Source organism: Seriola dumerili, unplaced genomic scaffold, assembly GCF_002260705.1.
Source record: "Seriola dumerili isolate Sdu_G_001 unplaced genomic scaffold, Sdu_1.0 BDQW01000068.1, whole genome shotgun sequence".
NCBI classification, from domain to species: Eukaryota; Metazoa; Chordata; class Actinopteri; order Carangiformes; family Carangidae; genus Seriola; species Seriola dumerili.
This window is the reverse complement of record NW_019174323.1, coordinates 7577964-7602770: the sequence shown is the minus strand read 5'-3', so window position 1 is coordinate 7602770 and position 24807 is coordinate 7577964. Positions and strand designations below refer to the sequence as shown.

Below are 24807 nucleotides of genomic sequence, written 5' to 3'. Positions count from 1 at the left end.
GAGGCTGGCAGGCATGCTGACTGCAGTGGAGGCCACGGGGGCCACAGGAAGTGAAACGGTTGGTAAATCTGGTGAAGAGGCAGAGTGGAGGAGGAGGAGGAGGAAGTGGAGCTGAGAGGAGCTACAGATGCTTCGTATGGCTCTTTCTTAATGTGTTGTAATGATGGATGGAGGAAAGCCTATGAGGGACAGGAGCTTTTTGCCTGTCTATATATGATACATACATTATATCTGGACGCAGACATAAAGGTCTATACATAACAGGAAATCCCATCAATAGGAGAATTAACTTTGTGCTGTTAAACCATTGTTGGACTCGAAAAACATCTACTAACATGCACAAACACTGAAATTAGATCAAAAGGAGTTTGTTTCAAAGATGTCGTCATTTGACACTTTTAGGAGACGGTCCATCGAATCAGGACCTGATTTTTTGTGGGTTTATAGAATTTAAGTTTTATATATTCCCTGCCTCCCTACTACCTACCTGGTAGTGTATTTATTACAGTCATAGCATATTGAATGATCTGCTAATAGAATATGAAGCATTACTGAAGATTTCACTACCACAGTATTCAAAATGAACTCCACCCTGATCTGCTAAAATGTGCTGCTTGCATTTTAAAGCACATGTCATACAAATTCAAAAACGTGCCATGTACTGTGTACAATAACATACTGCTCTAAAAGAGGTCATTCAGGGTAAAGAGTGAGCTTTGAGTTTAAAGTGTTGGTAGTGCTTTTGTTTGCTTCTGCATCAGAAAATGTGCCCATACTTCAGTAACATCAACTCTTTGCCGCTTTCAGAAGTTGTTATCGTGCGTGTGTGCGGAGCAGCTCCCAGATTTGTCTCTGAGTGACATAATCACTAAAGTTTGTCAGTCAACGAGTTCAATTTATTTATTTATTCAAAATATACCACAAAATAAACCGCAAAGCTGTAACGTGACAGAAAATGCATGTGGGAAATCCATTTCGGGGTGAATTCTCCCTGAAGACACATGCCAAAACAAGAACATGTCCATTTGTGCTCTTGAATTAAATGATAAAGAAGCAATTCAGTCTAACGCTGAACAACTGTTCTCTATTATTTGCAAATCTCAGCACCGGTCGCTGTATTGTTTGAGGACCTGGTGAGATGTGTCTTTTTGGTTAAAGCGCTTGAGACTCGAGGGCCGTGGCGTTAAAGAGCTTTACAGAGAAGAGTGAGGTCATGTCGGACCTTTCATTTATAATAAGAATTAGTTAGCCACAAGCCAGTGCACATAAGTCAAAGGGAGCCGTGGGAGTACTGTAGGTGGGGGGTCCAGCAGGGGTGAGGCCATTGTGTGTGTGTGTGTGTGTGTGTGTGACATTGGTAACTATTGTCTAACTGTCTCAGCAAACACTGACCCAATCTTTTCTTCATTATTATTGCAGCAGCTACAGCAGTCGTTCATGACCTATAAAAGTAAATACTCTTATCTCTTCATTAACTCGCTTCAGAGAGATGAAATACATCATGGGCAAAGGATCCCTGTCTTTACTACACAGAATCACAGTAACATCTAGTTAACAGATCAGTTCTGAGGCTGTAACTACACATCACTTCCTAACCATAAGAGGAGACTCTCATACACCAAATTTCATTAAGATTTGTGTTGATTTTATTGACACTGTTGCAGAAGGTTAATACAAGCACTAGGAAACTAGTTTAATTTAATGTGGGTTGGTCACTTCTAGCTGATACCTGATCAATATTAGTCCTGATACTGATCCAGTGCATCGGATCAGGTACAATACTTTCAACTTAACCCTCATTGGAGACTTCAACCTTCATTCTAACATTAAAAAGCGACAATAAGAGACAATTTGGTGGGAGAAAATGAGGTGGTAAAAGCACAAGTTATTATTTTAATATGAAAATATAGAAAAACAAAGGACTGGCGAGGGGGGGTATGTTCCCTTCCAGGTTTGCATCACCCAGTACTAAATGAGTTAATGAATGCGAATACCAGTCCATGTACTCTGAGTGTTTACCATCAACTTCAGTCTTTTTCAATCACATGTTGACTCTGATGATGATGATAATAACAGCCTCTGTTGAATCCTGTTTTTGTATATTCCAGGGTACAGTTGGCAGTGACTGCCAGCAGCTCTGTGACTGTTGCTTTATGTCCCCTTTAAAGCCCTCTTTCAGAGAGGCGCCGGTTCGGAGAACTCTCTGTACAGCAATGATAGCCTCATTAGCTGCTTCCTAGCCTTTGTTGTTTTTACAACAGAGATGTGTGTCCAGATTCTCATTAAAAGATGGGCTTCTTTATATTGTCTGCTTCCTCTGACAGTCCCCTTAGATTGAACGCCAGCAAATCAAGCTATTTATTTTTCCTCTGGCCTCTTTTCTTTCCCTGCGAAAATCAATTCAAAGATTTTTTGGGTTTGCTGTTACAAAAGCCTGTTGATTTCTGCCTTAATTTGAAAAGTGGCTTGTAACTGGTAGTGTTGCTGGGAATACAGTATTTCCTGCCTTTGGTGGATGAGAAATATCAGGTTTTTACAGACATGACTGTCTGCGTCTTGTGCTTTTGTAGGAAGTAAATGCTACTGGTAATTTTCTTGATTTGAACACGTCATTCACGTTTAACTACTTTAAAAAAAACTTTTTGTCAGCACTTAATTATACTGTACAAGATACATGAGTTTTATCCCAAACCACAACGTGACAAGAAACATTATGCCCGGCTTTTGCATTCCCATCAACTCAGTTTCTTCAAACACAAACAGAAAAGCAGGGTGACCTTCTCTTTATCTGGCACAGGAACAAAGTCGTTTGTGAATGACTCTTTTGCTTGCAAGAGTATTAAATTTAGCATGACAGGGACACCTTCATGTTTGCTACAACAACAACCAAAAATCTTTGACCTCCATTTTCCAGGCTATATGCAGAATGGGGCAATTTATCACAAGCCAAAAAATCTCAGCACCCTAATTAATTACAACTAAGTAAAGAATGTTTGGAGAGCCAAATTGCTTTAATTCCCCAAACACCGGCTGAAAGTCATTCATTATCAAATGTGTGCTCAAAGGTTAGTTTGCTTTTGTGAAGACGAAATAAGCATTAATTTCAGCGCCTGAGCCTCCGTTTCCCCCCCTGTGGGAAGACAGGCGAGCGGTTTGTCATGAGGCCACACGTCACTGTCGGCAGGTTCGCTGTCTGATCGTTGCTCGCTGCTCACTGGACAACGGCAGGTCCTGATACTTTCTGTGTAGTTCCCCCTGAGAGCACTCACTCACCTTAATTGAATTTTAAGTGTGGATAGTTGGTGTTTGCCGGATGAAATTTTGTTTAGAGGAATAACAGGAGGGGATAAAGGATAAAAGGAGCGTACAGAAGCAGATGCTTGAGGAGGAGAGGTGTCATTGACACAGGGGCTTTGAGCCTTTGGAGGCCTCCATTAACAGGCCCAGCAGGGAATATGTTTAAAGAGTCTTCAGTATGCAGTCATTGAGTGGAGAAGTGTAAAACTCCCACTGAAAGCTCAGGGGAATCCAGCTAGTGCTTGAAGAGGGTTCTCAAGTCTGAAGCACCATCAAGAAAACAGGTGGGCTCTGACTAATTTCAGGAAAATACAGAGACTCTCTATATAGAAATAGTGGACAATTGGCCGTATCAAGGCCATCTCTCCATTTATTTCTCAAAATACACAAAAAAGTTCCGAGCTCCTCCCTCTGCTATTCATAAATTCACCCACAGCCCACACTATTTGAATTTTAAGCAGTTCGAATGAACAAGAATAAGAAGCACTTGAGATGAAATCCATCTCTCGAAGGGAATTCATCAAAGAAATTACTTCCCATATCAACAATAGAAATTACCTCACAATATGCAATTGTCCTATCCACATATTCATGGAACCCTTTGGTGTTTTTATGGGGTAAGAGGGACTATTTAGCAGTTAATACAGCATTAATGTGGAGGAGAGGGAGAGAGAAAAAAACTGTTTTAATGGAAGTGGCTTCTTGCCTCTGAATTTCGATGATGTGCACAATGCCCTTAAATCCCTTTCTTATTTGAGCCTGCTTTGCAGGTACTTTTGAGCCTTAATAGGATAAGCAGAGGACACAATAGATTTCTATCTCTCAAGTCTTTCAGTTCACTGAGAATCCCGATCTCTGGCAAAGAGCACTTCATGAATCATTCATTTTTAATAGATTATGCAAATTCCAGGACATAAAATCAACAAGATCAATAACTGCAGGCGTTTTAATTGGTGTTCGAAAACATTTTAAGGATGAACATAATCTCCAGTTCTTTCCCCCGTAAAGACACAATTAATTTGAAATTGGATCTCAGCCTAAATACTGTAGATAATTTAGTACTTTTTGCCTGGCTTAAAATTCCTCTGGTAGGCTTATCGCCGGCAAGTAAACTGTAATACTCAGCCATTAGAGAGACCACACACCTGAATATTACCTATTATCCACACAGGCAGGCACTGAGGGAAAACCAAGCAGAGGAGCCACTAACCAAATACTAATTACCAAGTGGAAGTCAGAGCGATGTTTGTTCCATTAGTTTGACCTCTGAATGCTTTATTTCTCTGCCTCCAGTGAGATCTACCAACAGAAAAGGGCATGGAATAAAAGTATTTGCTGATACAAAAGCAACAAATGTGCTTCTCATGTGCGTACACACACGCACACACACACACACACACACACACTGCAACACACGGTTATGCATACAATCCCATCTTTCTTCCTCTACATGTCTCTTTGCACCTGTAACGCAGTAAGTAAGGAGACCCTCTCTGCAGAGACCATCTAAAATATCCCAGGTGCAAACAAAGCCGCCTGCAGAACCAGGCCTGCTCTCTACACGGCCATCAGTGCACAAAGGACAAACACACACCTTTCTTCTCAGGAGGCCTGCCTTACAGGGGAAAACTACCTCCCACATATTAATGAGAAAAGGGCTCTTTATTTTCTCGTAAGTCTGCTTGGCTATCAGTTGAGAAGGGGGGCTGCTGCAATTTTCAATCACCCTGTCCTCCCCCATGCAGAACCCCGTTGCCTTTGATGGCTGCTGCATAATTATATGAATTTTAATAAAAGCTCTGTATATTAATCTCAGGCCTCCGACAGTCATCGTAAACTTTCAGTAAACTTAACCTTCTTCTTGGTAATAACATGGCAACAACGAAACAATATTTCAATTAGCCAGGCAGTCATTAACTGTGACAAGGAGAGGAGACGAAGGAGGGGAGGGGGGGTAAAGAGGGAGAGAGAGAGAGAGAGAAAGATAGGAGGGTGAAATAAATGATCATGGTGTTAGAGTTAGGCGGCAGAAATGCCAGAGCGTATTTACCGAGGCACATTACTCGTGCTTTGAGACACACAAACTGTCTCCCGGCGAACAAATCACAGGAGCAACACAGCAACAGCAGCAGCAGCCAACAAGCAGCCAGTCCTGCATGGTGGCCTTTTTTTTTTTTTTTTTTTTTCCTTTGAGAGACCTTGCTCTGATACACAGTCATAGTTCTGATATGCTGACACCCAAAGGTCCTTGTCCAGCGGTGACTGAACACCCCCCCCCCCCCCCCCTTCCCAGTCTTTCTCATCGTCCTGCTTGCTCAGCAAAAAAAAAACCAGACGGACGACAGCTGCTAAGCTTTTATCGCATCATCGTACCACCTTTTCAGCTCAGAGTGAAATGGTATTAAAAAAGTCTTCACACTTAACTTTTTGGTTTGCTTTTATTTTCACACATTTCTTTTTAAGTCAATTGCACAAGCATGCTTAGCATTAGTTTTCTTTTACAGTATTCTTCAAAACCCCTCAGCTGAAGCTGTGGCTCGGCAGCATAAAGGCGTTACTGTATGGCACTTGATCTTACCTACAGGGTAGCTTTGCGACACGCTGGGGCCCAGGTCTGGGTTGGCGCTAGAGGATAAACTGGGCTTGACTTCGTCCAGGCTGGAATTCAGGGCAGGGAGCGAGTACTCATTAGCCTGGGAAAAGGACAGTTGAATCATTACACAACCAAACAATACCTAGATGGAAATCCTCCCTTCTCCTCCTCCATTAAGCGCTCCACACAGGCCTGTGCGAGTATAAATTTGTATGAGAGCATTGTGTGTGTGTGTGTGTATGTGTGTATGTGTGTGTGTCTGTGTCTGTGTGTGTGTGTGTGTGTGTGTGTGTGTTCAAGCTGCAGGGTGGCAGTTCAAGCATATCATGAATGTATTTTGGTATTGTCTGAGAGGAAGTGGGATTTTGAGATGAGTGAAAAGCCAAGGCGTCAGCTGGCCCTTTGTGCTTGACTGCAGTCCTACCCCTGATCAGCCAAGGGAGAAAGCAGTTCTGCTTTGTTACAGGCACACCATGTGGTCCTGTTTGAGAGACACCATTCACCTTTTCTTTCTTTTTCTTTCCCTTTTTTCTGTTTTCTGCTTTTAATTTGGAGTCTAAACCACCTTTAAATTTCATTACCTCTTATCTCTGAATCACTTGTACAACTTGTGCTTTTTGTTACTGTTTAACTGTTTGAGGTTTTGCTTCTTGTGCGCATTCAGATGTTGCGTTCAAGGACTAGTTCACACAAAACACGAAAAACACAGAAACTGCATCTAGCCATGCAGATAATGCCAAAGCTCCCATCTTAACGAGTCCAATAAAATACATTTGAGCTGCTTTAATTAAAAATCAAACAAACAAAAAATATGGCCATTTTCCATTTGAAAAGTCAGTTGGTCTTATTTGACATATAATACCAGTACCAAAACCACCCTTTTTTGTTATCCTACTATTTTTAACAAAAGCGGCCTAATGCCCCCAGTGTTTGACACTTTCTAAACAAAGCTGTATAGCTAAATAAAACAGTCTAAAATGAGCATAATCATGATTTAAATCAGTAAATGTCTGAATCTGTAAATAAAACTGTGAATCTCCCCAGACCTTTGATGCCATCGTTAAATGTTAGTTTCAGTTGGTACTAAAATAGTATTGAAGTTTGATGCAAAGGCCCATTTAACAGCAGCATCTCTTTCCAGAAACAGTGTCCTCGCTGGTTTCTCTGGATAATAGGGACTATTTCAGTAGAAAGTAGTCTGTTAAAAAAAAAAAAAAAGTCTGGATTCTTCAGAGTAAATTTTAAATAAAAAATTTGACTTCCATAAACTAAACACCATTCACCTCCATTATACTGAGGTGGGGGCAGAAATCATGTCTAAAAGCCTCTGCAGAGAAGAACAAATACCTTTTTGTAATTTGGGTGAACTCATCATTTAATAAATAATAAAAAAAAAAAAATCACTTATTTAAAAAGTAATCTCTTCCCAGCTTGTCTTTCATCGTCATGTTTCCTTTTGTAAATCAGCTAAAAGACACTCATGGCAGATGTTAGCAGGTTTTTTTTAATGAGATGAGACTTCCGGAGTCTGAGTGTTGACAATGTTTGTCCAAAGCCCAGTGTGAGCCTGAGTGGCTCAGTGGGCCGCGCTCCCACAGGGGGACGCCTGTGACCCCGCTCTTGTCTGCCACTATCACCGATAAACTCTAATTGTCTGCTACAACTGTTCACTGGCACAATGTCGGATGTTTTCCTCTATTCTCGGAGGCTTCAGACGCCAAACAGACGTTTTATCATGCAGATAAAGGGCAGGAGGGGGAAAACTGAAAAGATAGGTCTGAAAAGGATGACCAAATGGCTAGCAGAAGTGTGGGAGGGGTGAATCCATTGAGTTTTGCATCTCCAGAATGGGTTTTTAATGCCTCGCTACAGAACCCAGACACTGGCTAATAGGGCCACATTTTCCAGAGAAAAAAAAAAAAACCGTGAGGCACCCATGAAAGGGAAAGTGCTCTGATTAATACTGCATTAAATTAAAGCTGATTTTTCTGGACTGTTCCTGGCCTCCTTTCTTTTTTCTTCCTCACTTGCCCCCTTTTTTTTCAGCCTAACCCTTTTCCCTCTGCCTTTTAATACTCTCCCTGACGTTCTTTGTGATTGCAAGTCATTTCCAATTCGTTTTGGTATTGATCTTCCAGTAGAAATCAGTTTTGTAATTAGCTGCAAATTAGGCCCTCTTCTGGAGGTGAGGCCTGTCCCACTGATTTATCACCTGCGTAATTCGCCCCGATTGGAGAGAAATTAAAATGAACTCAATTAGGCGACTGCTTTTGCTTTATGGGTCCAACTTGTAGTTTGGTGAGAGAAATTAATAGTCTCTTGTTGTTTAATGGTATAATGAAAGTAAATAAAGGTTATCCATTGTAATAAGCCCAGAGCTTTTAATAAGCAGTGGTTTCTGGCTGTCGTTTTGGCGTGGGGGGGGCGGCTGTTCCCCCAAATGCCTCCTAATTTTTGAAATGAGGATGGATGGCGACTGTGGTTTTAATATCACAGAGAGCGTTTTCATGCATCCACTTCATGAATACACGTCACAATAAAGGTAGCTTTCATTAAACATCAAGATATGACACAGGGTTGGAAAATAAACAACAAAAGGCAAGAAGCAGCAGTTGAATAACACAGCAGAAATGAAGAAAAATCTAGGTATTGATTAATTTCATGTTGCCTTACTGTTATTCTCAATTATAGGGGATGCAAGGAATGTGTTTTTCATCACAAAATCAATAATGTGTGGGAGTTTTCCTTGTGATCCCTCCAGCATTATACATGCTGGGTTGTAATCCAGTGCTTGGCCATCTCAGACGTTTGTTTAATTAGCTTTTGTTTCTGAATATGGCCTGGGAATATTTGACAAAGGTGTTTTTTTGTGCTTGATTCAGCATCACATGCACATTTTGGGTGTTTCAGTGTATGTGAAGAGAAAGTGGGAGAGTTGCAGTGCTACTGACCTGCTCAGGTTTGATATGCTCCGTTGTAGGGAAGACGTCAGGGTACGAGGGGCGTTCAAAGACCCGGTCCAGCGCTTCCAGCTGCTGCTGGGTGAAGGCATCTGCCCTCAGGTGTTTCCGTAAACTCTCCACACTACCCTGAGAATCACTGTTTGGGCCAGAACCATCTGAACCATCTACAAGAAGAAAGAGCAACAATCGAGACACTGACCCCGGGAAGCTGGCCTTTACTTCAAGCTATGCACTTTATATTCTCCTCATGTTTTTTCTGTACCACCTCTGTGGGGGATCTGAGGAGGACAGAAAAGGATGGAGTGCAGCTTTTTCCTGCACCTTAATGGCTGTAGTGAGCCACTGGCTACATCACACAGGCTTTTCCCCTGAACCCCCCACCCCACAGTATTAACACCATCATGATCTGAAAGCCCTCTGGTAATTGATGGATTACCATCACTTGCAAATATATACATGTTGTGGCAAGCATGTATACTAATGAAAGCAGCAGCCAGCCCATTATAGTCCCTTCTCTTTACAGTCAGAGGGTTTTTTTTTCTTCTTCTTCTTCTACTGGTGCTCGCTGAATTCGAGAGCAGGTTTTTTTTTTTTTTTTTTTTTTTAAAGCACAATTTCCCTTTCACAATTCAAAACTACTTTCATTCTCTGCGAGTGTGTGGTTCCATTTGGAAACAGCGGCGGAGGACAAGAGGCTGAATAAAATCGTACAGTCTAGTTTAATCATCCTGCTCTCCAAACACAGGAATTTTCTCCTGACTCCTGACCTGATTACCCAACTGTTGGGGAGAAGGATGCCTTAGCTTTTCCCGTTGTCACTTGTGTGCAAGGCTTTAAAGCCTTTACAGACTATTCTACCATACCTCCCTCCCTCCCTCTCTTTTTCCTCCCACCTTTTCCATCACCCCCACCTCTCCTGGCTGCAGTGGCTGTGTCTGTAGGTCTCCTCCCCGGATCCCACAAAGCTTCAGCTCCCTTACAAATCTGTCATTCTAAATTTGCGGCAGATTATGTTCTCCCCTCAGTGGGAGAGTGGTGATATATGATATGCAAGGCCCCTATTGATTGCCTGATCTGGTGGCAAGAGGGAGCTGAAATGAACTTGAAATGAACATCATGCCTCAACTCATTGTGCGTATAATACTCTACTTAATCCCACATTTTTCTCTGCCATGGAATTCAATTGATCAATCATGTCTGTGTGATAGTACCATTTGGGAGGGTTATTGCCATTCTATTCTGCTGCTTGACCTTTTTTCACAGGCTGAGGCCAGAGGATGAACCCGACTCTCGCGTGAAGAGCTGGAGGAGCTATAAAAGTGTGTGTGTGTGTGTGTGTGTGTGTGTGTGTGTGTGTGTGTGTGTGTGTGTGTGTGTGTGTGTGTGTGTCTGTGTGTCTGTGTGTCTGTGTGTCTGTGTGTCTGTGTGTCTGTGTGTCTGTGTGTGTGTGTCTGTGTCTCTGTGTCTCTGTGTGTGTGTGTCTGTCCCCGAGCACTTGCAGGTGTGTGTGTAACGTCAAATCATGCTGATGGTTAGTAATAAATATGTTATGAGTTTGCTAACAATATCTTGTTAACTAGTCCATTTTCACAGCAGAACTGCATTAGGACTTATTTACAAGCAATGCACGACCCGATACGCTGGATCGTTATTGGTGCCAATACTGATCTTATTAAGTGGATCGGGTATCGGTCACGAGTTGTTTTGTCTATATCATTATAAAAATCAAAGGTTTCGGCTTTTTGTTTACGTTCATTCAGTCATGGCGTGCTGCTGAATCCATTTTTACTGGTGCAGCAATCCTTGTCCTCATGTTACCTTACATAAAAATGATTCCAGTGAGTTTCACATAGCAATGTTTATGTTTATATTTTATGAAAAAGAGATCACCAGTAGCGGATCAGTACCTTTTTGAGTGAGACGGAATAGGATCGCCAAGCATGCCCATTATTTACCTCCTAAAAGTGTCATCTGTTGTCATTTAGCCTGTTAAACGCTTGATTTTACCCCTTAGATTTCCTCTTTTGTTTCCTTAAATTTAGGGGAAAAATATGTTCCACACTCACAGTATATCCAGGGAAAACCAATCTTCAAATTGCAGGCAGAGAAAATGTGGAATCACTTAAAAATTCAATGGATTAGCTCAAAAAAGCTTTGCAGCCAAGCTTTAAAAAAAAAAAAAAAAAGGGCTTTTTTTGTAGCTTCCAGAAACATGATATTGTGGATACATGGTTTTCATAAAACAGTTATGAGTATTCTTTATCAGCTTCTCACAACTTTGTCATGAAGCTTGAATGCTTGAACCTAATCTGGGTGTTTTGTGATTATTTGTAAATTTAGTCAAGATCATGAGATTCTGAAAGGCTTGACCACAAAACACAAGAGTTTTTAAAGATGGAAATTTGCTTGTTTGCTTTCTTGCCAAGAGATGATGAGAAGGTCGATATCAGTCTATTTAGATTAGCATAAAGACTGGAAATGGGGGAAACTACTTGCCTGGCTGTGTCGAAATGTAGAAAAATCTGCCTACTGGCACCTCTTAAACTTACTAATTAACACATTATATCTTGTTTAATTGTTTATTAGAGCAAAAACCTGTTTAAAAGCAGCGTTATGATTTTACAGTGAGTTGTATTCCCCTGTTTCCAGTCCTGATGCGGCTTCATATTTAATGGACAGTTTCAGCATGAAAGCATATTTTCCAAGATTTTAGCTCTAATTCTTCTGATGTGTTGCTCGTCTCTACATTCAGGTGAATATTCGGCAGGTTTTCTGGCCTTCACCTACAATAGCTGCTGCTTGTCACTTTATCAAACTCAATTGTTCTCTTTGCTACCAAAGCAAATAGAGTCATTAATTACTTTCCATCAGCCGGCCCGAGCCACAACGCCTGATCAATACCCCCCCCCCCCCCCACACCATATTTGTCATTCACCACTGTGGAATACACTTCCCACACACAAGACAAACCATCCTGGGTCAACCTCCACACTCTTCCTCCCACTCAGGCTGAGGACAGCCCCATGTGCCCTCCCAGCTACTGATTCCCATCTGACAAATCAGCAACAACTGTGTTTTGGTGATGAAGATGATTCTGGAGACATTTAGAACGTTCATGCAGCCGTGTAATTGTGCTTCGTCAAGGTGTATAAATCGATTTCATGTATCCTTTCTCATTGGACCTCCCAAGAAAAAAACGATGTCAAATGCCCAAAGAATGACATGTTTATGTTCAAGTGACAGCGTCCTCTAGTGCTTGTAGGAATTGTGATTCCTGTCAATCAGGAGCCACGGAGGAGTATTATAGAGCCACAAATCGTCAACAAAGTGTCAGAGTCTGATACAGAAGATTGTTCATGAACTGTTTCCTACCCGCAGTTGACGATGGTTTCTTTTAAGTCATTCCCTGACCTTAACCGCCATGATGATGAAAATCCCTCCATCTTCACGAAGAAATAAACTTTGAAACGCTAACAAAGTTGTTTTTCTGTCAGGTAATACTCGAAAAGAACCGAATGATGTGTTAGTCCGGCAACGCTAGAAATCAAAAGTGCATGTTTTCAGATAGTCTCTCTCGGAGGGCATTCATGGTGTTGACATGGAATGTAGTTGTGTAACAAATGAAAAAGAAAGCTCGAGAGAAGGCAAGGTTTCCGAAGCTGTTTGAAAATCTGAGAAGCAAACCAAACTTTAGCCAGAGCTGTGCAAGGTCAGAAAACGGTTTTATTTTTGCTGCAGGGAAGGCACTGACAAATGACAGCACCACTTTCGTCGTTCTGAAAAGCAGTGAGAAAAGACATGTTGCGTGGTTTAATTTGGACGAATTGCTGTGATGTTTACGAATCCTGGTTATTTCACTTGAGAGATTTGTGTTTGTGTTTTTTCGGTGCTCAAACTTGGCAGAAAGAGGTGATTGTATTTTTTATTTTTATGCACCATAAGAATCTGACAAGTTGTTGGGTTGTTTGCTCAGTCTGGTTGCCAGGAGACGCCACTGTCAATCAAATTTGAACAAACGTTACCAGCACGGTCCATATGAAGCAGATTAGTGGAGTTTTAAGTGTTAAACTTTTTTGCAACTTTAACTTTGATGTTTGTTTATTTAAAGACAAATGTTTAATGATATAGAGAAGTACTAGTTTTCAGGTGCTTTAAAGTGTCTATAAGCACTTATCGTCACCACAAGTCAGATCCAGTATTTGGACATTTCCAAATCTGCCCATTATGCAGCGGTGATACTAATCTTTGACCACAGTGGCTTTGTTGATGCATTACATGCTTGTCCCACTCTGTGGTTGTTTATTGATCACTGGAGTTGAGTGTATTCATCTTGACATCAGTCTGTATTAACACTCCGGTAACGAGGGAGCAGCCTCTATCAGATCAGATAACCAGCTCTATAAAGCAGACTCCTCTCTGCGGGTTTGGCACCCAGAGGTCACGACCCCCAGCAGGGGGCTTTAGCCAACGCAACTCTTGGTCTGGGAGCCAGTCTGAGTGACTGCCCACCAAGCAAAAACAGAACAATTATCATGAATGAAGTGCAGATTGAGCATGAATAGTAGCTTTTTCTGAAAGTCGAACTCTATAATAGAGGAAGAGAATGATTTCAGAATAAAAGTTTAAACTCTTTTCATGCAATGAAAATAGAGTTTCTAAGTTCTTGTTAGAAGCATGAGGAGTTGAGCTGGCACCTTGAGGTCATGGAAGCCCCCCAATGAGGAATGAGCTTGCCACCCCCACAATCTTCCTAAGTCTGCTCCTTGTTTAAATAACATGTCAACATACATACTGCTCTTGTTCCCTTAACACATTGTTATGTATTTCACAAAAATACACCTCTATAATTTCCCGCCTGATTCAATTCCTGACTAAATGAAATCAAATTAAAACTCATTTGCATCAAATTGGATGAACTCAGCTGCATTTTGTTTTTCTAATTGAATGTTTTGATTATGTAAACTGAGAGGGATTAGAGGCTAAATTTAGTAGATCGATTAAAAAAAGAATAATTAATGACAATTTTGGTAATCGATTAATCGAAACACTCCATCTGTAGCCTCTCATACCTGAGAATTTGCTGCTTTTCTCTTTTCTATGTCATTGTAAATTGAATGTTTTGTATTTTCTGACAAATAAACCAAACAATTAAGCAATTAATTGCAAAAAGTGGGATTACTCCTAAAATTCAGAGAGGGGAAGTCTGAAAAGATGTTAGGCCGTGATGTTCCTGAGCTTTTGAAAGCTTTATTAATCTAATTCGGAGGTTGCACTTAGGTGTTGACATTTTGCTGCTCTCTGAGTTCCTGTGTTTACTCTTCCTCTCCCCCAAAACAGATGCTGATACACAGCGCCGGGTGTGACGGCGGCTCGCTCCATCACTCATCTCCATCCACACACATCGGCTCAGTCCTCATGACGCTCAGAGATGAGAAATAATTAATTCAACAGCTACTGAAGCACAGAATCACATCCATTCTGACTGCCACCGGCTATTGTTGTTGGCTCTTGAAATATATGATGATCGTCTTATCATGAAATTTTCTCTCTTGGTATTTCTCTCATAAATCAAGAAAGAAAAGCCCGACACAAAGCAAGAAAGCGTTCAGAATGGCTGAAATTAAGAGTCATCTACAGGTCTGATAGTGCAATTTGTGGTGCCGCTCTGAAAGGACGTGTGATATGACTTTGAAAGACCGGACACACTTCATGGACACTGCATGTTCTCAACAGACCTCTGAGCTTTCTGCTCGGGTCAATTCAGCTCTCTCACACGTTCATTAATAACAAGAAGGTGAACAAAAACATCCATGAAAGCAGATTTGTACTTAAACATCAGATGCTATATGAAAGATTTTTACGTCGCCCTCGGAGAAGCAGCCAAAGCTTCTCCTTTGTCTTTTCTGAAGCCCACTGTGTCAGAAGCAGTGGGGGGTGGCAGAGTTGGGATGCAGGGGTGAGGCGGGTGGTGGTGGGGGGTACTTGGATGTTAATCTGTGAGGTAATAGCTTTTCTCCGCAGAATTGCAAATTCTAATATATGTCACGTTGTAAAACGCGCGGACAGCCGTGGTCACCAAAGACACCATCTCTAGGGGTCTCACCCCCTCTCTCTCTCTCCCCCCACTCTGTCCATCTGCAACAATGGCTGCCAAGTGTAACATGCTACTTTTAATTTACAATAACACGTGACAATAGCAGATTAATGGCTCTTATGACACCTGTGTCCCTGAAGCTCCTCTTGCCGAGACCCAGTGTACATAACGTGTGTCACACTACATTATCTCTACATCCCTCCCGTAATGGGGGACCTTTTTTTAAGGGCACTGCTGACTTGGAAACTTAGGAGCTGTCTGCCTGCTTGGCAGAGAGCCACAGCTACTGCCTAAAACAAATACTCTGGGCTACACAGCCAATCCATTTCACCGGGGCTTGTGTTGCACAGAGCCTCCCCTCCCTAACCCTTCCCCTCCTTTCCTTCCCCCTTCCTTCGCTCATTTTTGTTCATGTTTTCAGCCCTTGATAATGACTGCTTGTGCCATAATCATCATGAGGCTTACCAAGTTAAGTAGGGCTCAGGCAAGCTACTGTGCTGTGAGGAAATTTAATCCAAGCATTAACTGACTATAGACTACTGCCTACTGAGCGAAGCAAAATACATCTGAATAGCAAACAAGGCAACACTGAAACACAGACTTCAGCTGAAAAAGATCATTGCATTGAAAAATAAATGACCATGACACTCCAACAAAACTGGACAATCATATTTCTTACTTTTAAACGATTTGATCTTACATGTGGTTTTCTTGGATAAAAAAAAAACTTACCAGTTATCTCACGCTTACAGCTTCCAGAAATTTTTCTCAAGATGTGACTAATGATCTTATAATGCATGGATCTTTAGCACCATATATGCCACAGGTTATGACATCATGGAGCTTGGGCCTAAATTTCCAAATAAAACTACTCACTCTTTTCCTGATTTTCAACAAAATTGAAAGTTACTCATGGTTGTAAAAGCCCCATATCACTGAATGTCTTAAATCACAACTATGGCTCTGATTTAAAAGTGACTAAAGATTTCATCTTTTAAATGTTTATTCACATTTATACATTTATTTTATTAACCAAACCTGGTATGAGTGATGATTTTCTCTCTCTCCAGTATACCCAAAAAATAATACCACATGAATATTTAGTTCCATATGAACCGCAAGTTATGACAAACTGGGAACTGCGACCTTCATTTCAAAATAAAAGCATTCACCAATTTCACAGTGACATGCGATTTCCACCAAAAAGTAACTCGTGGTTGAAAAGGTTCCAAACCCTCCACAGTCCCTAAACTATGATAAGAGTCCTAAATGATAACTCCTCTTCAGTTTCAGAGGACACTTCAAACCTTGAATTTGGGATGTTTTGTTTGGCAATGTGCACTTTAAGAGAAGACAGCAGCAGGAAAATAGTGTCTACAGGCTAACTTCATATGTAATATACTATTCTTACAAACTGTGGCTCGAGGCGAGACATTGCTTTTGTAGCCGTGTGTGTGTGTGTGTGTGTGTGTGTGTGTGTGTGTGTGTGTGTGTGTGTGTGTGTGTGTGTGTGTGTGTGTGTGTGTGTGTGTGTGTGTGTGTGTGTGTGGGGCCAAGGCCTGGGGTTTATGTTTTGGAAAGATAAAGTATCCCTGACCCTGTGTTTCCAGGTAGGCACCAGCCGGTTGTTGAGAGAGTATATAAGAACCAAAGCCCCCCACCCCCACCCCGACTTTATCCTCAGTACGAGTCCTACCCTGACGTACGCACGAGCACACACCACCATCCACACACACAGCTTTCTCCTCTTTCATCGTACATACTGGCTGAGCACCTAAATCACAGAAATGGCAGCACATCAGGGGAATCATTTGAGACTGAATAGCCATAGAAACATGGCGCTGTCACCTGGGAGACCTCCACAAAACAGGCCAGCTCTCCTCCTCACGCACACATACCTTAGTCCTCTCCATGCCCTTTAATACCTCTTTGCCCTTCAGTAGCAATCTGCATAGAAATGTGTGCATTCTATCATTCAGTGACTAGACATTACACCCTGGCTAATATGAGAGGTCCTCGAACGACTGAAAATGAACCCTTGAAAATACCAGACGTTTGCATTATGCCTCCGCGATTGCATCTCTTACAGGGAAAGACTTGATTATGTCATTTGCCATGTCCACGTCATGCTGGTTTTTATATCTTTGCCAGGAAATCTACCTCTGACAGGTCATTAGTCATCCCTCCCTCCCCGCACGCACATAAAACATCAATTCCACTCAATATCCCGCAAACCCCTCTGCTTCTCAACAAACGCCAGAACAAAGAAGACGCTATGTAAACTGCTGCCGTGCTCTGATTAGCTCTCATTCCGAAGCACTGCAGAAATAAGGCACTCATTCCCCACCCTGTTTGAGATAACTGCCCCTTTTCAGCAGCCACATCATCCCTCCATACTCATACACGCCTCGTAACATGAGTGCATCTGTTTAGCTATTCTCATCAGCTACTTATGTAGTGACATTAAGGAAGCCTATTGCTTACAGAACCAATAATCTATATCGCCTCAGGCCCCCTTATATCCACTAACCTACTACTTCGGCAGCAGAAGTGGAGCCACTTTTGTTGAAGAAAAAAAAAAAAAAGAAGCCCTCCACAGAGCTGTAGCGGCTTTCTTGACTGACCTGGGTGGTTGGCTACATCATCTTGACATGTAATTATCTAAAGCCCTTTAATCACTTCCATAAAGATTAATTGCAGGAGACAACAGCGGAGGTCGTGTCTTCAAATCAAAAGACTCCTTGGCAGATTGACACAGCGGTGTAACAGAGTTCAGACTTAGGTGTTTTATAAGGGTCATCTACTGGAACTGAAGCAGGTTTTAATGCCGTAATTGCAAGTTCAGCAAAGTGGGTTTTATAGCATAAAGCTTCTTTTTTTTTTTTCCAGGATTTTAGATATTTTCTGCATGCTAATCTTAAACTGAAGCAGTGTTTTTTTTGGGGTTTTTTTTCTCCTTACCTTCATCTCTTTTCCTCTTTTCACCATTGGATCGTGGAATACCTAGAATCCCATTGATGGAGTAGGATCCTGCAGGGTCATTGGAGGCGCTGGTTACAGGCGGAGAGGCTGTGCTTGGTACTGGGGAAAAAGAAACAACATATTTAACAACCAGCTTGTATTTTACAATGAATACATGCTTGTATCTAAGTGCTATGAGTCCATGTAATGCTCCTGCTGATGCTGTGAGCTGCAGTATTACCTATGGTATGGCCTGGTGTTGACAGGGATGTCCCATCAGGAGAGGGATGGAAAGGCTGCTGGACTTTTGTTCGGATGATCCTGGGGGGAACAAAGGAAATGCAGATGTCACTGCTGCTTTTCTATGACCGCTTTCTCCTTCCTGGAGATTCCCGAACTGCCCCTAATTTGAGCGTACCGCTCGCTTACAGCAGCTACTATGGAGATATTGTATGATTAAGATATCAAACGCAACTCGTTCGCAAGGAGGGATCCGGTCAGTGGTTCTACCTTAAAGGTGAGGTCTGGAGAAAAGTCTTCATTGCACTTTTGGTCTGAGTGATCTTGCAAACAAAGCATGAAATCACATCAATTCACCTCAATGATCAGCTTCACTGACTCTACCTGGCCCACACTAATCAGCACCCCCCTCCCCACCAACTCTGTCTCTCCCAACCCCACCGTGGAGGGGGGTTTCACTGGGGCCGATCTCAGCCCTATAGTAGCCCTTTGCTTCCCAGATCAAACATCTCTGTAGAACCAGCGAGCCCCCATGTGCCAATGCGGATGAGGTTGTATTGATCGGGGCTTGGGGAGAAAAAGTTGGGGATTAGTCACACGGCCAAACAGATGCAAATAGAAAGCTATAAATTATATGTGACAGGAAAGCAATAGTTCCTTATTGCCTTGCACAAGCTTACGCCAGCATTAGATTCCTTTAATCTGAATGGCACTTGGGGAGAAAGGGAGCTGTCACAATAATTTGTAAACTTTAAAACTATTCATCATGTATGCCACGAGAGCTATTTTAGAGCACACGGAAAAGAGGTGAGGACCATTGAGCCTTTTAGGGTTGATTTTTTTACACAGGTCAGATTTTGATCATTTGTTCTATTCTTTTGCATATTTTATTTCCATGAAAGGAAATGATTTACTCGCTCAGGTAAAACTGCACAGTATGTAGCACCCAGAATATAATTTTAAAGCAAAAATACTCCTCCTCCTTTTATTTCTGTCCTCCATATTATCCAGAAACCCATCACATGATTTGGATATTGATGGTGCCAGAAGGCTTCAGAGGAATAAATCCAACACTGTCACAAACAAAAAAGATAGAACTCCCCTTGGAGGCAAAGCTGCCAGACAACAAGCTTTTCCAGAGAGCGCATATTGATGTTTTAATTTTTTTCACTTCTCCCCCATAACAGTTATTCGACCCTTTGACTTGTGTGTGCTACATAAATTCAAAGACTTTATTTGGTATCCATGTTCTTGATATTGAATAAGCAATTTGGGAGAATGAATTAATGGCCTGGCTGTTGCTGAAAATCCCCTGAAGAAATATTAAAATTGCTTTACTTCTGAATCAATAATATCGAGCACCATTGAGGACCCGTTTTTTTTTTTTTTTTTTTTTTTTTTATGTCTAGCAGCAGGGTAGCGTTACTTGTTGGTCGTGGTGGCCCTGACATGTAGTACAACACTATCTCTGTAGCATTTAATAATGCATGCAGGGGAAAGGTGTTTAAATAGAGCATCCTCTTTTGTCAACAGTCCTGAGGTCAGACTGTCTGCCACAGAAACCCACGACTGGCCCCAGTCAGAACCATCCAGCTGGAAAAGACTTTGGCTCCAGTCTTTAGTGGGTTTTTTTTTCCTGAATTGTCTTAACTGGGAAAGCCCTGTTTAAACGTCTCGTGTCATTTATTTTAACACAAACTCACTTTTTCTTTTTTTTCTTCTTTTCTTTTTTTTTTTTTAACAATATGAAGTAGCATCAGATAATCTGGAGCAAAGTCTGCTCCAGTGATTGAACCACTAAGGATGTTTTCATTGATTTTTGCAGACTTCTCCTTGAGGAATCCAAACATGTATTGAAATATTTACCTCCAGCTAAATCAAAACAAATGCTTGTGTCGTCTCATTTGTGTGTATGCTCCACTGAATGTGTGTGGTGCTAGACTATAGAGCGCCACATTGAAATCTTACAATTCTCCTGCTTAAAAAAAAAAGAAAAAAAGAAAAATATTCAGCATTAAGCCATAATAGAAATTCAAAGTAGCTCTCATATTTGGCTGATAGAATTACAGCTCTTTGTATTCACAATTTAATTTCCCACATAAACAAAGACACATAAGGCCCCCCCCCCACCGGTCCAAAATAGAAAGCTTTAATTGGAATTGAAAAAACTTTATAGGGCTCTTTTAATGATATTAATGTACATTTTGAATTTATCACATACATGTGTCTGAGCCTCCTTAAATGGGGCTTTTTAAGCAGCCACGAAGCATGAAATGAATTTTCTTCAGCCTTTTCTCTATTTAAAAGATGTCTTGTGTGGAGCTGTCCATGCTCTCCCATCAGCTCATTAAAATGTAATGCTGATGCTGGCTCTATGGAACAGTGCCTCTTAACCAAAGTTCATCACCAGGGATCTCTGGTGGTGGTGGTGGGGGTGAGGAGGGGTAAGATGGTGGTGGGGTGAGGTGGGGGTGTCCTCGGTCCTCATGTAGCTGCCACTCTCAAACCATAGTGCTGTTCATGACTTTCTTTAGGAGAACTGAAGATTTGTAGCATAAATACAGAGACTTGTTCTGTTAAATGTAGATATTTTCCCTGATAGATCGTCATATAAACGCTCTATATGAGCGTTTATATGCCACGAACAAGGCAAAATTGATATTGCACTTTTATGCATCATGTATACATCAGTAATAAGATAACACCTCGAATTTTAATGCAAGGATTTAAATCGGGAGCTTTGTTGAGAAAGAGAAAGTGATTTTTTTAAGGCTTCATTTTGGCTTCCCAGAAAGACTTAATTTTTTTTTTCTTTTTAATTTACAACCTTATTTTCACATGATGCAATATTTAGCAAATTACAGCCGACATATTTTCCTCCAATCATCCTTTTTCAGAGCATTTCTTCAAAAATGTAATCTCGCAGAGAAGCCAGTGTTGCTCTCTCTGTGTGAGAAGCAGCTCCAGCACATTAGATGTGCTAAAGAAAATTGGCCTGCTTTATAGCGCCACGGGATCTGGTCACCGAATATTGATCGGTTTTCATCTCGACAGATTCACTCAGTCCTGGATGTACTGCTGATTGTTGAGGGAGTTTGGTCTGAAAGATTGAATTGCACCTCTGAGACCGCAGGCAGCCTCAGCGTGCCGGGCAGCACAAAGTTGGTCAAACAATATTCTGCTGTTGGTGGTGCGCTTAGCACAGATATACTGTGATAAATGATTTCCAATTTGCGCTCTGCCGGCGCTCTTCATTAACGTGTTTACATCCTGCAGCCTGTTGTTTAATCCAACTAAATTTACAAATGAATTAAAAAAAAAATCTGAACATCCACATTTTATGCGTATTTTCCGGTTATATTAAAATTCTTGCTTCCTACCTGTTAATGGATGAGACGCTGGGAACAGTGTCGTTGTCGCAGATGCCCTCTGCCAGCAGTCTGTCTCTGATCTCCCAGGCAAACATGGTTGGATTTTGTCTCTTGTAGTCTGCGATTTTTTCCACGACCTTTGGCGTGGCCACTTTAGGTTTAGACCCACCAATCACCCCTGGTTTTATGCTGCCAGTCTCGTAGTATCTGCAGAAAAGAAAAAAAAAATCCAATCAGGCGGTGATAGTTTGCAATAATGCTGCCGATACCTCCCTTAAAATCAGCGTTTAATACTGTTTCAAACTTAATGATGCACCCATGGATTAAAAGCTTTAGAGGGTTGTTGTTTTATAGAACTATTTTTACAAGAAAGTGTCCAAAAGTCAAACTTTTCTTCCACAAAGCATGAAGCTTGAGGTTTTTGTGAGTGTAACTGGCGACTGTAAACATTAAAAATGTCTCAAAACAAACAGATTTTGCTTAAAAACTTCCAACTACAAGAAAAACGCATCAGGGCATGCTTTCATACACGACCTACATGTAATTCTGAGTCATTTCATTACGCACCAATATCCACAATAAAGCCTACTGCCCTCTACTCAAAAATACTAAAATGTATAAAAATAATTAAAAGCTGAGTTTTGGAGGTTAAGCCTTCTCCTCCTTCTCCACCACTACCCATACATCCACCTCCTCACTCCCAGCAGCGTGTAGTCTATACCTGGCTGGACGCAGAGGGCATGGCCGGAGAGCTTTCACCTTACCTGCCCAGGATCTTGCTGACGCAGCCGTGGCTGACTCGCAGCTGTCTGGAGATGTCGCAGGGCCGGACTCCCTGGTGGGCCAGTTCCACTATCCGCTGCCTCACCACGTCCGGGAGGGGTCTGCCGTTCACAAACACCCCGCCGAGCTGGTTCACACCTCCGTGCCCTACGTGGGATACAACAGCAGCACACACAACCGTAACATTACATAAGGTCGTAAGGGAGAGAGGAGGAAGCAGGTGAATGTTTTTTTTTTTTAATTGTCGTGGAGACAGAAACCTACAGAAAATACCCCATATAATATAACAGCTGCAGGTCAGTTTCCTCTACTTGTTTCTATGGAGCAGGTGGAATTAAATGTATTTATTATGTTATGGAGAAGCCTTTAAAATGCATGAAATGCGGCACATTTAAAAATAGTGTTTTTTATTTTTTTTATCAAAAGATTATTTTTTTCAATTTAATGTGATTAGAAGGTTGTTTATTGGCTTCACTGAGGCGCCTTACTTTTCTGTGTTTTGACCGTTTCCTTAATACATTAAAATGGCCAAGTTACAATCTTTTGTCAGTTATTAGTCATTATTCAAAATAATTGATGGAGAAAAGAGGATTTTTTTTTTTGGGGGGGGGGTGATTTAAGAAAAAGCAGAGACTAGACTAGAGATGATCACAACACTGCAAAACAACTATCGTCATGAATGCACATATTTATATATATATATATATATTTATATATATATAATATAATATATATATATATTTTTATGTAACAAAAAAGAAAGTAGTAGTAGTAGCTAGAAAGTCTTATTTATACAAGCACTTGCACGTTTTTGTCCATGCTTGTTGGTCAGTGTTTTTTTACTCCATCTTTTGTGTTTAAAACAAGGTAATTTAAGTTCAACTTTAACTTTTCAAATTAAGATAATTCTGAATAATGCCATTGTAATAATTAAATAAAACAACACAGAAGGTTGCATTGACCTGCTGAACACCTAATCATACAGCATATATATTTTACATTTTTTATGTTATTCTGCAGCATGTACAATGAGCACATTAAATCGAGCCTACATTGACCAGTGAGCCTGTGATTTCATTTCTGAAAATACATTTTAAAAATATGAATTTTACTGAGCCTCCAGTGTTTTTAAAGTTTCTCCCAGTCAAAACACAGACTTCATGTTTCCTCAGCAGCTCCACGGCTCATGTTTGGTATTAAGTTGCAACCTCCTTCATTTTCCCTGCACGGTAATTTTAAATAATTGAACGAGCTTTGATCACTCATATTACATATTATTTAGTAAAGGAAGAGGTCATCAATTATTCACTCACATTCACCAAATTACAAGTAAACCACACTACACGTGGACTCCAGTTAGACTTGTATGAGGGCTTGCTGTTATTTGGATAATTTGAATAATAGATGTGTAACTAATGTGTCCTGACTTATTAGGCCTGAACACACATATACACACACACAGCGCGGGAAGCTGCAGGGTGATACACGTGTAAATTACTGTGTACCTGCTAACGCATGTTCTTTGTTTACTATGGCAACTTAAATTTCTGCACATCACTGCTCTGTGTGTAAAGAAGTGCTGTGGTGTTTTATTGTATTTACAATAATTTTTCACACTATTTTGGCTGAAATTTTGCCCTCAGAAGAAGAGGGTGTGGAATATGAGGAGAATATGACTCCACTATAGCAGCCTTGTGTTTCCATGCTTGCTTGCATGTCACTTTATTAGCTTGTGACTTGTCTTCTTTTTTTTTTTATGCGCAAAGATGCAGTTTCCACACACAAAAAGATCGCTGTGCTCTCTGCTGCAGGCCTTTGTATTATGCAGGAATGATGGTTATTTTTATCCGCATACATGTACAAGCTGCAGTGGCTCACAAACTCAGGTTGTGCTACTTACGGTGCATCGCGGTAAAGGGGTCTGCTTTGCAGTGAATATCCATTGGATAGCAAAGGAAAGAGAGATAATCAACTGAAGTCGCCGTTTCGCCTTCCTATCAAGGATGAAAATGTGAAGAAAAAAAAGGTGATTCTACTCAATGGAGGGACTTAGTTTGCCCCCTCCACCCCTGCTTCGTCAACAAACGATCTGATGGCAACTTCTTCCCCCCAAAAGTTGCCTTTCTTGTCTTTAACAGTCCGGTCCGGGAGCGGAGGTCTGGCAGGTGCGCAGCATGACCGAAGGATTGTTTCAGTAATACGACCTGTGTTCAGTTTATCGGTATTTTTCAAAGCCTGGGGGTGGGTGACCAGAGGTATAATTCTCACAGCATGCCAGCAAGAAGACCGCGTTTTCTTTTCTTTTTCTTTTTTTTTTTTTTTAACGAAATGTAACGTTCAGGTCCAGCGTGCAGGGCCCGGTATCTCCTCAATCCTGGTGGCCTCGATTCACGCGTCAAAACGGCAGGAGGAAACGCGCACGCACACACATCGGGGTTTCTCTTTTTCGCGCTGGATGCGTTAGGCTGGATCTTTGGGCTGGGAATGAAGCCTCTCTCTGTGTCT

General features: G+C 41.3%; 1 protein-coding gene across 7 annotated transcripts in view; it reads right to left on the bottom strand.

Moving 5' to 3' along the window:
* LOC111219766 (paired box protein Pax-2a-like) overlaps positions 1–24251 on the bottom strand; it is a 29829-nt gene extending 5578 nt beyond the window's left edge. The window contains exons 1-12 of one of the 7 annotated variants that reach the window (XM_022742536.1): positions 24203–24245; positions 22284–22461; positions 21529–21726; positions 18150–18229; positions 17909–18028; positions 15874–15882; positions 11895–11904; positions 11844–11862; positions 9466–9472; positions 8842–9017; positions 5876–5990; positions 1108–1113 (exon numbers count right to left, since the gene is read on the bottom strand). In XM_022742536.1, coding sequence (XP_022598257.1) covers positions 1108–1113; positions 5876–5990; positions 8842–9017; positions 9466–9472; positions 11844–11862; positions 11895–11904; positions 15874–15882; positions 17909–18028; positions 18150–18229; positions 21529–21726; positions 22284–22461; positions 24203–24245 — 961 coding nt within the window. Of the gene's footprint in view, positions 1–1107; positions 1114–5875; positions 5991–8841; positions 9018–9465; positions 9473–11843; positions 11863–11894; positions 11905–15873; positions 15883–17908; positions 18029–18149; positions 18230–21528; positions 21727–22283; positions 22462–23807; positions 23811–24202 lie in introns of all 7 variants that reach the window. The other 6 variants (XM_022742537.1, XM_022742539.1, XM_022742533.1 and 3 more) reach the window with 6 other exon arrangements.
* Between the last annotated feature and the right edge of the window lie 556 nt (positions 24252–24807).